The 11,849-nt window shown below is 42.8% G+C and overlaps 2 protein-coding genes across 2 annotated transcripts; both read right to left on the bottom strand.

The window, feature by feature from the left end:
* Positions 1 to 669: 669 nt before the first annotated feature.
* Positions 670 to 7,173, bottom strand: hmx4 (H6 family homeobox 4). Its single transcript, XM_071503347.1, has 2 exons — positions 6,062 to 7,173; positions 670 to 5,877 (listed from the first exon to the last, which is right to left on the bottom strand). The coding sequence occupies exons 1-2, from the start codon at positions 6,282 to 6,284 to the stop codon at positions 5,303 to 5,305; spliced, it is 798 nt and encodes a 265-aa protein (XP_071359448.1). The 5' UTR covers positions 6,285 to 7,173; the 3' UTR covers positions 670 to 5,302.
* A 534-nt stretch (positions 7,174 to 7,707) lies between these two features.
* Positions 7,708 to 10,852, bottom strand: hmx1 (H6 family homeobox 1). Its single transcript, XM_071503346.1, has 2 exons — positions 10,081 to 10,852; positions 7,708 to 8,658 (listed from the first exon to the last, which is right to left on the bottom strand). Exons 1-2 carry the CDS (start codon positions 10,379 to 10,381, stop codon positions 8,036 to 8,038), a joined length of 924 nt encoding a protein of 307 aa, XP_071359447.1. The 5' UTR covers positions 10,382 to 10,852; the 3' UTR covers positions 7,708 to 8,035.
* Between the last annotated feature and the right edge of the window lie 997 nt (positions 10,853 to 11,849).

The following is an 11,849-nucleotide window of genomic DNA, read 5'->3' on the forward strand; positions in this document are numbered from 1 at the left end:
TCATTCATTTAAACCTATTTATTTTTACTCTCTCACTTGCTTTGCTATTAATTTTTGGCTGCTGTCCAATCTGGTCTCATCTTCTCTTGCTTGCTTTTATCTGATTACATCCCCTCTGCCATCTTTTAGTTTCCTCAAGCAATTTGCATCATGGAGAAGGAGGGGGGGGCTTGACTAAATTAGCAGATCAATAGACCATCAAACAGTCTTTAAGTGTGACACATACAGACCTTGTATCTCAGGTTTCTGCCTCTTAACTAATAGCCTTGTTTACTTTACAATGTGCTGTGTCATGTCGTTTTGCTCTCAGGTTGCCCTCCAGTGCATCGGGACACCCCCGGGGGAATCCATACACTGGTTTTTCAGAGCTGACTGATACTGGAGAGGGCACCAGCAAATACTATTTACATATTTTGTTTTTTGAATGTAACTTCTTTCATCAGAGTGACCAACATAGTTTAGGCATTTTTGAACTGAGTGCTGCGGGTTGATATGGAATTTTCCTCACCAAACTGAGGATGTTTTGTCACTGTATAGAGAAATTACAGTACCTTACAAAAGCAGCACACACATCATTGGCCTATAGAGCCTAAATTGGAGCATCTATACAAAAGGCTCCATGTGAAATCTTTTGGTGACAGTCTTTTCTGTGCTTTCATGCTGCAGAAACATGTTCGGGGACAGTCTCTCCCATCGTCTTGGGCGATGACCTTTGTCAGATGACTGGAAGAGGTCAACAGAGGTTAAAGTAACGGGCTAGCTGGGAGAGGGGGGCCCCCATCTAGTCATGCAGAAGGAGCTGCCAGTGAGTTTTACACACGTGCACACACACACACACACACACACACACACACACACACACACACACTCAAAGTTGCTGTCCAACCATCAGGAACAGCACTTCCTTGCTCCTCACCAGTCAGACCTCTGCTATAGAGAGGCACAGACCCATGCAGAAATACAAACATGATCGTAGCTTCTCAAACACAAACACACACTCATCAACTGATTCTCAGCGATCCCTCCTCCCTCTTTCTCTCTCCTTGTTACACACTCTCCTCCCCAGTCCCTCTCATTCAGTTATAATCGCACACAGTCGGGCTTCAGTGCACAGACTACTGTGATGAGCTATGACAAGGCAAGAGGAGGGAGGCAAGCAGAGTAAGAATGTGAGAGGAGGATGGAGTGACAAAATGAAAAGAGCACACTGGTAGAAACAATTAGCACTTCTCACAACGAGCACTGAGATGAATTGGTGCATTTATGTCTGACGTACTTAGAATGGTATTTCATTGTACCAGATAAAGCTTCCTCTGCCGTCCAGAGATGAGCCTCTATTTACATCTCATTAAATACAACTTAAATGTTAGTCATATACCATTTGGCCACACCTTGCATCTTGACAGTCTGCCATCATGTCTGAGCAGATCGCCACCAGGGATTGTGGGTACTGAGCAGTGGTGTGACTCTTTCTCTAGCAGCTCTGAAACAGGAGACAGTCTGCCGGACATAACAAGCCTCTTTTCTTCATGAATAGACACACACACAGAGTCGGCGTCTCTGCATCACACATTTACTGATGCAAAGGGAATGCCTCTGTGATTTCTTTACTTTACTTTATTTGGTGCGGTGGATCGATAACAAACAAATAGTATCCTGGTTTTTCATGTAAAATCTTGTTAACATCATCAAAAATATGTAGCTTTACCTTCTTAAGTTGTGCTTTTGTATTGAGTATGATTTAGGTTTATATTTTTAAATGTTGATGATAAATGTTGTGGCAATCAGGTCAAAGGGCAGCACTGATGAGGTGAAGTTACTTTCCATTCAGTCCAGGATTTGAATTCTGGGGCTGTTTGGGGGTCTGACACCCCTGATTGGACCCCCCCAAAAGAGTTAAAAACAGCAGTTAATTTAGGCTTTATATATCCCTCTTGCCTATAATTGTAAATATTACAATATAATTCCCATATTCATGTCTGAAAGAAATAGAATTTCAGACACCCCTAAAGTGGACCATACCATTTCTTAACTTTGATGTTGAACGTCTCATTTACTTGTGTCACTCCCAGCGGTGGCTCACTTCCTCAAGTCTCTGCTCGTGTGCGTCGAGCAAATTGAGACACTGTAGGCAAATTAAGTAGCAGTGGCTAAATGTCTAGCTTGTTTAATACAAATTACTTTCTTACCATCTAAGTTTCTGTATTAGATTGTGTCAAGTATCTGTGGATGTACGCTAATATTAGCTAGTTTCTGACTTTTTGTAATTTTTGTGGTTTACTAATGTTAGCTAGCTGACATTTAGCTTTCATTTCCAATGCTGGCATAGCATTTCATTACCAATATAAAATGCCATGTATTATCTAATTTTAGCAAACACTGGTCTCACAGTCTTGATCAGTGAGACAATGGAGGATTAGTTGTGGTAAAGATACATTTTGACAATAGAGGTTATTAGTTAATTTAGATAGTCTTTGTGTGGCTGTGGTGGTTAGTCTTTTACCTTTTTGATAGTAGCTTCCATAATAGTCACCCCCCTGAGTTTTATCTTGTTGGGTAATTGAAATTGAAATGTTAAAGTCCATGTGTGCTTTATTAGTAGGGGTGGAAAGTAATTAAGTACATTTATTCTAAGTACTTAGGTACAATTTTAAGGGAACTTGTACTTTACTTGAGTATTTCCATTGTATGCTACTTTATATTGCCACTCCAATGCATTCAATATACTCCCCCTATTGTCATTGTATAATTCGCATTCTGACTGAGTCAGTGCAGGAAGTAGATTTTCATTCGTGGAAATAATTTAACTCTATTCATCCTCTGACAATTCATTTTAGACTCTTGTTAAACCACAAGTTGGGTCCAAGTCAACTTGTCCAAGTCAAGGATATTAAGTTTGTGCCATAAGGAGGGTGAAACGACTCCCTGCAGGGATCAATAAAATATAAAATTATTATTTTTGGTCTTGGGAAAATCATAAGGTTCCAAACATCACAGCTTTAAACAGTGGAGCTTTTCTTTCTGATTTGTGATATTTTAGAGGCCAAGATAATAAATCTCTTTAAAGTATCACAAGAACTGCAAGTTCAGTAAAAGAACATACCCCAAAAGAAAATATGTGGTGCAGAGGGCCATACAGTATTTTGCCGCCTCAGTATTTTTCCAAAATGCTTTTTCTTTTCAAAGAGAAAAAAAAATTAGACTAACTCATATCGTGCTTACTGTTTGGTATACCATAATGCATAGTTTAGGTTCACCAGTTAGAGAAAAAGATTTCTATTTGGCAACTGACAAACTGATTTGTTGGACTTTCAGTTTTATTAACAGTTAAAATAAACTGGATCTTCCTGTTTATCATTGTTGGTTACTCTCTTCTGTCATTCCTGTTCGTCTTTTTTGTAATATAAAGAGTTACACAAAGCAGATGATGTGACATAGGTTATCAAAGAAACAGGAATTCCAGAAAGCAGTTAGTTACGTTTTCTTTTTTATGGTTTAGTTTGGGGCATTCATTCACTCTGGAGCCTGAGTTTTATTTCTAAAGCACAACCCCAAATCTTAAGTAATATTCCTGACTTTAAGCTAGTCCATAAGGAATGAAGCTTGGCTTGGCTTCATAGGAGTAGAAGCACAGCTTTCCATTGTATACACTTTAAATTAAGCTGAGACTGCTAGTATATTGCTCTGTGGCTGTGGTACAACAACAGACTGAACACCATTCAGGAAGAGAGACTCAGGATCTAGACGCTGTCTAACACAGAGAGGGACGAGCCTCTCCTCCTGTCTGCATCTGTCAGACACTTCCTGCATGGCACAAAATATTTTAGCTTCTCAACAAGGAGCAAAATTTGTCACATATTGGTCTTCTGATATAGCATATTGTATAGTTTATAAATAATGACTATTCAGATGCATTCACACAGAAACCTATAGGGAATGAATGCATGTGTAACCAATTGCTGTGCAGGTCATATTGACTTATGCATATATATATATATGTGAGACGGCCCTTCAAATTTAACAGTAATGGATCAGTATTTTTCCAAATGTTTTTAGTTTCTCAAGGAGCAACAAAAGTTAGTCTCTTGTCATGTGACCACAATGTGCAGTTTATATCCAGTTATTTTAGCTGCAGATAAAGATTTTGATTTTCATATGGAATTCCACCAATTTTTCTTTTTACATTTTTTTCCCCCCGACCCCCATATATTATGACAGTTTTTATGGTCTTATTTGAAATATGTAGTTGGTTCTAATGGATTTTATAAGCAATACTGAATTTATATTTTATACAATCTATACAAACTGCTTCGCTCCCAATTTAAAATACAGTATGTTCAAGTATTGAGGCCTTAGTGTTGGCCTCCAAGCAATTTGGGCCCATTGGATTATCAAGCATGATCTCACTTACTAAGAATAAATGTACAAGTTTTTGCCATCATTTAAGATTTTTTTATATTACATCTTTTCAATCAATAATGCTTCTCATATTCCTCCACCTGTAAAATCCATGTAGGTCTGTTTGTTGAAGTAAAGGTAATGTGAGTACTAATGTTTGGATTAATAAACTGACACTGTACTCATATTATTTGCCAATTCATGTCATAATTAACCACCAATGAAACACAAAGTTCACCTGAAAATACTGAATCAACCCTGTTATGTATTTCTTCAATGAAGATGTTTTAATTACAGTTTCAGTATATGGTGTAATGAGCCTATAGGCAAACGTGGAATAAAGTAAGAATAGTAGGATACTCAGAAAAAATAGACATGCGTGAAACAGAATAAAATGTTAATTACATTCATTTAAATACATAGATAATTTCAGTAATTCAAAATTCATTATGATACAGGAAATGCATGCAAATAGCTAGGCTATGGTAATTTCTTTGGTGGCTTTAGGCTGCTGGAAATGCTGTTGTTGACGATGATGATGATAGTAATAATAATAATTAATAATAATAATAAAATACCATGTAAACAATAAAATGTAGAGACTAATATTGTTTTAGGCCTGCCTCAGGCTATCATAAGCTTAGCCTGGTATTTTCTAGAAACGGGCTCTGTGTAAGTTTAGTGCCAGGCCTATAAAAACCAATAACTAACTGAAAAATAAATAATTCCGAATCAGCTTATTTTTATGTGATATGTAACTACTCCTCTGTCGTTGTACTTTGCAGTCCTCAGAAACAGTTAAGGCCGCAGGTCCGGCCCCACCATCTAAACACCTTTAAAGGCTTGAAACTTGGCAACAGACCACCAAAAAGTGTCTCTTTCACGTGGAGAAGTATTGAAACCATCATACGTCCCCGTCATACAGGCTGAAGTACTTGCTGGCGTTTGAGAAGCAGAGGTAAGGCGTGCTACTCCCCGGGTACACCACGGGCAGAGGCATGGGCAGCAGGCATCTCCCCAGCAGGTTGCTCTCTTTGTACAAGGCCGGGAGCTGCCCCACCACCACGGGCTTTGCAGTCTCCGGGAAATCGCTAACGGGTCCGTCGATTTCGGTCGAGATTTGCCTTTTCAATTTATTCCTGCGATTCTGAAACCATATTTTCACCTGGGTCTCCGTCAGCTGGAGAGAACTGGCGAGGCAGGCGCGCTCTGCACTGCTCAGATAGCGTTTCATGTCGAAAGTAGACTCCAACTGGAAAATCTGTCTCTTGGAAAAAATAGTGCGCGTTTTCTTTTTCGTTATCATTTTGCTTTTCTTGGCCGGGCTGCTTCCTTTGTGGGCGTCCGTGGCCGTGGTGGTGGAGCTACTGTCATCGCAGCTGCTGTCCCCGCTCTCGAAGCGCACCTCCGTCGCCTTCCTCGGGTCTCCGCGGCTGATGATGACCGATTCCGTCGCTCCGCTGCAGTCTGTGCTCAACTCTGCAATAAAATGACACTTCGTTTAGCCCTCTGTGGTTAAGTCTCAAGCTGTGCTGCTGCTACATTGACCTGAAACTGTAGTCCAGTGCCATCGGATGCGAACTGTGCGTAATGGTGAACGCAGATGACAGAAGGTCTCTATTATACAGAGCGTACAGCTACAGATTCATCAAAACCCTCTTACCACTTTCGTGGAGCCTGCTGCCGGGGTCCAGTCTCTGCTGGGCTCCGTGCTCGTCGTGGTGACTCTGGAAACCGTCTTTACGCATAGTCGTGGCGGAGTCATCCTGCAGTCCGGCTGGGTGACAACTGTCACACTTCCTCCCGCTTGTCTTGAGGTTGAGGATGTTATCAATAGTGAATTTCAGAGAGGCGGCGGGTCGACATGGTGCGTCCACTTTGTTCATATTCTCCAAGGCGTAAGTCCTCTTTTGTTTACTTCCGCGACTCTACTCGACGTCAACTCTAAACCGGGATGCTAATCTCACCACTAACGTCTCAATGCTCCCCGAACCATAGCAGCAGCCGCTGAGCAGACACTACCAGGCTGGCGATGCTCAGCCTGCACCGCTACTGCTTACACCGGATGGAGCGCCCTTTATCCTCTCTGATTGGTCCAGAGGTGCGTAGACTACGGGCCAATGACAGCGAGGAGATGGGAGGCGAAGGGAGGGCAGGAGTGTGTTGTTGTGCCCTCTCTCTCCTCTACTCGCCCACACTCCCCTCAGACTCCCCCCCTCATTATCATAGATTTGCTACAAGGAAACTCGGGGTCCGGAGCCCTGCAGGGGACCCCCAGGAAAATAAAGAATATTTTAATTTCACTGTTATTTCACACCACATACAATAGGCCTATGTGCGCTGTGAGACCATGCACACAGCTGATGGTGGTGTTGAGCCTGCCTGGCAGTTGTTTAATGCGGGTCAGAGTTGGGGTCCCGACTGGAAAAAACATTTTCAATTGATTTGCAAACTGAAAGTGACACGGACTGTTATTATTGCTATTGTATTGTGTGTGTATCAGTGTAGGCTAATTGCCGCATAATACATTTTCAAACTCACACGTAGAATTGGAGGGTATTTTTAGTGAGGCGCACTGGGCGCATTGCTTTCTTAGTAGCTATAAGGAAATGTATGCGTTGGAAAAATGGAAAATATAGCCCAGCAAAATATTTGCTTTTTTTTAACATTATTTTTATCATGCGAATTATTTATTCCATTTCAAATATTGTATTTCAGACCCAAACCTAGCGTAGATATTTTTTAAGAAATGTGAAACTTCATAGCTTTATGTCACTCTTACTTTTGCATGAATTAAGTTCATGCATTTGGGGACGAGCTAAAATTCATAAACACCACATTTCCACATGTGGCGTTTACACTTTGTCGCTTATATTTGCCATTTGGAGGAAGCTAACTTCCTCCAACTTGTGGTGCAAGGACACAACTTGATGACTTGATGACATTTGTTAATTTATTTCTGCAAACCGTTGGTTGATTAAATTAGAATTCTGTTTCTGCATAAGCTTTATCAATCAGTGGTGGACAAAACATAGGCAATATCATAGATAACTTTAAGGACTGCCCAGATGTTCGTTGTTAGTCTAAGAGAGGAGCTACTTTTCCTTTACCTTTAGAATAAGTGTAGGCTTGTAATGGGTAACTTTACGGAGACACACAGGTTCGTGCCCTGAGTCTTGCTCTTTGTTTGTTTCACAGAACATATGGATTCACTTAATTCTCTATAAACACTGTTTGTTTGTAATTGACAGAGATGAAGACACAGTTGAGGTCACGATGTGTGTTAATAAACACCAGAAAAACAGACAAAATTGTGCTTGTTTTTTTTTTTTTTATTTATCTGTTATGTGAAAAAGTGACAAAGTTGGAAAAATCTGTGGCTTTAAATATAAAAGTTTGCAAAAATATGTGTGTATTCAAACATACAGTACATGGACACCTCCTGCGCCTGGTCTGACCATGCTTGACTGTTCTTGTAGAGGCTTATGAACAGAAATATAAGGATGATGCATCACTTTGAGTTATAATCACGGTCTTTGCGGCTCTTTGGATGTTGTGGGTTATTGCACGATTCGGTATTCACAGGGTGAACTGAAGTTGTTAACAAAGAGTTTGATACAAGTGTCTTGAACAGTCTTTACACCAAGCCGGTCATCTGCGATCTTAACATGCTCATGGAGTGAGCAAACGAGGACAGGGGGTAGTTGATGGAGCTGGAGAAGCTCGCAACGGGTGGAGACACTGGATGTCCGGTCAGGTTGAAGCCCAGCGCTGCAGTGGGTGCTGGTCCCTCGTGATACAGGATGGGGACCCTGACAATTCGCTGGGTCGAGTTCGGGATGTGAGCAGCCTCTAGATCCGCCGCCAGCTGTCTCTTCCATTTATTCCTCCGGTTCTGAAACCAGATTTTGACCTGAGTCTCTGTCAAGTGGAGAGACGCCGCCAGCCCCGCTCTCTCCGAGCTGCTCAGATACCGTTTCACATCAAAAGTGGACTCCAGCTGAAACACCTGACTGCGGCTGAACACGGTCCGGGTCTTCTTCTTCCGGGTAGAGCTTGGGTCAGATGTTGTGTCTTGCTCCGGGCGAGTGTCAAAACCGTGCTGCACGTCCTCGTTGTCGTCCGTTAGGTTGCTGTCCCCCGTTTTCCGATCAGTCTCGTCGCTGCCCTCCGTTATCGGCTCGGACACGGCCGGTGAACCTCTGTCGCTGGTCGTTGCGGAGCAGCAATGGTCCTCTGAACTTGTATTATCCACTGGATCTGAAAGGGGAAAAACTAAAATATTAATCAGAAGAAAATATTTCCCGGAAAGTTTGTAATTTCTCAGCTCAACTTTCTGATATAGCTACTGTTGTCAAACAAATAAGAACTTAACGGTTAAATAACAAAATAGAAATAAATAAATATTCATTGTGTTGAAAGCTGGCGGAATAAAACTGTCCGCTGGATAAAAATAATATAAAATGGCGAAAAAATGGATCTAAGCCTCATTTAAAGTAGGCTTGTGTTTTGCAGTTCATTCTTTACCAGAAGATGGGCTGCGCATGGGCAAAGTTAACACGTTTTGATTGGATTGTATAACAGATGATACATGAGGAAGTGTCAGGCTCGATTGTGACAGATACGAGTGTAATGAATAGATAACAGTCTGCCACAGGAAATCCAACAAGACCCCTTCAGTTTATAGCCCAACCGAACATCCAACAAGTTCATGCCGATATTCTGTGCGAGCTTTGCTATTGACTTGGGGCTTTCATCACTTGTAAACTGAAAATTTTGATTTTTATTTTTTAAAGTATCAGAATGGGAGAAAAGGGAGAAGCACTTTGTTTACATGGAAAGGCGCATGTGAGTGGCACAAATGGCACCGACTGTGCGTAAAAGCGTCATGTTGACGTACAGTGCAACTGCGCCTCTGTTTTGGGTTGTATTCTGGGCATTTGTAATCCACCTGCGGAATCTTGAGATTGTGTTACGTGTTTTTCTTTGTGTTTTTCTTGATGACAAACAAGAATGAAATGTGCTCTGCTTTTATGCAGTGGACTGTTCGGACACCATGTGTTTCACAGGTGGACGGGATGTCACAGCCTGTGTTCCATATACCAAACGCTAACACATCAGATTACAAACTGAGTTTGGGAAGCTCGTTGAGCTCAGGGTGGGTGAATGGAGAGATGAACCACGACTACAAGAATCTAGGCTCCACACTGGAGTTTGTTATTTAATGAAGCGAGAAGCAACATGCGACATGCCGGCTTTTGATAGCTGAACTGCATATGCTTCCAATAAAGCCACCTTAATAACTTTACAGTGATAAATAAAGACCCCGAGGTGTCCAATGACAACAAACATTACGTGACGCGTGGTGGTACATGAAAGCTGCGTGAAGTGCTCTAGACCCGGAGGGCATAAGCAAAAAAAATGATCTTGTGACATGAATTTCGCAGTTATTTTTCCATTAAATGACATAAACCAACAGTCCGTTAATAAAACAGTGGTAATCTGCTTGCACCAGTCTATTACACCTTCTAACAGTAGGTCTACCGGCAGCAGCTACAACAGTCTGGCCATGCGTTTTGTGCGTTATTGTTCCACCTAGGCTCAGTTTATTGCATGGCATATTTTGCGCCTGGGGGAATAATCACAGATTTCCAGAAAGCATTAAAGCTCTAGGCTACTCACTGTGCGATGTTTCCAAAGCTCTGGAGTTCAAGGCAGCTCCCCCGCGGTACCACTGCAGCGGCGAGTCTCTGTTTGGAGACCGGGCTGTGGAGCTGGAGCCATGGGGCGTTGGAGCGCCCGTGTCGGCCTGATGTGCGTCCACGACTCTGCCAGTCGAGACCGTGTCCACACCAGCTTCCCCTCGTCTGCTGTCGGACATCGAGTCCTGCCCGCTCCGCTCCTTGCCCAGGAGGTTCTCGATGAAAAACGACGACGCCCTCGATGAAGTGGGAGTCCGGGTTTCGGTCAGTTTCTCCTGCATCTTTTCCCGAGTTCACGGTGCTTTTGTTACGTAAACAGAGCTCGTCCTGTTTGATTGCACTTGAGGTCGACTCAAAGTCCACGCAGTCATCTCAAGCGTCGCTGCCGCCGGGCTGTGATCAGATGAGGAGTCATGGCAGAGACGGGACGGGGATCTCCTCGGTGCCAGCGGGAGGAGAGGGGGACAGGGAGACGGAAGCAGTAGTACAGTGAAACGTCAAGTCAACGCTGAACGAGCCGGGGGCATCCAGCGATTGGACGAGCACAACAGCAAATGGGGTTTCCCAAGCAAAGGAGACTGTCTCTCTGCGTCAGCTGCTCTCTCTCTCTCTGTCTGTGTGTGTCCGTCAGCGTGCGTGTGTGTGTTCACGTGCAGGGCCGTCCCCTCGAGGCCACGCAGCCTGGAGAAAACCTCTGTTCGTGGTCCAGCACTCTTTATTTGGGTCAATTAGAGTGCAAATCAAAATAAAGATCCGCCAGGGCAGCGGTCATCCCGGGGGGGTCGAGCCCCCCGCCCCCCGTCCACCCTGATATAGGAAGCGCTTACTGGCAGGGGACGACAGTATGGAGCCTGTCAGTTTGAAGGCTTTCTGTGCGTGTGTGCTGAGGTATGTTACCATTTTGATACCATTATATGGCTACAATAAAAACCAAGGCTGCTTGTGTTTTCATCATTCCAGAGGCAAGAGAAGCAAATAGCATGGATACATTTGACAGCATGTGGGATAATTGTGTGTTTCAGTTTAGCCACCTATAGATCTATATACAGTAGGTCTGGCCCCAGAATTAGAAGGTTTGAACGGGTGCGCACTGATGCGTGCGAAACACGGCCTCTCGAAAATGCGGCCGCTGTCAAAGGTTATCCAAACTTTGCGTAATGGTTGATAATAGACCTGTTTATCTGTAGCTTCTGCGCTGCGTTGTTTAATTAGATCTATCTAAACACGCTCTCCTTTATTTTAAGATTTAGTTGAGCTGTTGATATTTTTATTCAGTCCCATTAACAATAGGAGCTGTTTCATCCCGGGGGTCAATGCAAAAAATACATTTTAGTGCGAAAAACAGCAGGAGAACAGGCTTGGTCTAATGCTTCATCTTTCTTTCCATCTCCTCTAAATTGATAATTATAAACTCGACATTTCATTTTGGCTTCGAGCAGCAGGCCTTTATTGGTTTCTCAGAAATTCCCCAGTAAACGGCAAATAACATCACGAGAAAGCAGCAGAGACTGAAACAAACCTCAGTAAAGTTATTTAATGTCAACTATGTTGCCCTGCTGCTCCAGCTTCACTTACTGGTGAACTTCGAGTGAAGCTTTACATGAGAGTCGTCGATATTTTGGAAGGGCTACCCCTGGTTTTACTTACAGCTCAGTGTACAAACAGGAAAATTTGAACTGATTAAAAGCAGCAAGTGTGTTTCCACTGAATTCATCTCGCAGATTAAGATAAGATTATCACCATTAGATC

This window comes from Trachinotus anak, unplaced genomic scaffold (genome assembly GCF_046630095.1).
Source record: "Trachinotus anak isolate AG129_WGS33_773 ecotype Australia unplaced genomic scaffold, CSIRO_AGI_Tana_v1 ptg000019l, whole genome shotgun sequence".
In the NCBI taxonomy this organism is placed as follows: Eukaryota; Metazoa; Chordata; class Actinopteri; order Carangiformes; family Carangidae; genus Trachinotus; species Trachinotus anak.

Bases quoted from the DNA above. Each gene is read 5' to 3' on its own strand.
- hmx4 (XM_071503347.1), bottom strand. From the start codon at position 6,284: ATGAACAAAGTGGACGCACCATGTCGACCCGCCGCCTCTCTGAAATTC. The intron at 5,878-6,061 runs GTAAGAGGGTTT...ATTTTATTGCAG, and splicing joins CAGCAGGCTCCACGAAAGTG to AGTTGAGCACAGACTGCAGC.
- hmx1 (XM_071503346.1), bottom strand. From the start codon at position 10,381: ATGCAGGAGAAACTGACCGAAACCCGGACTCCCACTTCATCGAGGGCG. The intron at 8,659-10,080 runs GTGAGTAGCCTA...TTCCCCTTTCAG, and splicing joins AGCTTTGGAAACATCGCACA to ATCCAGTGGATAATACAAGT.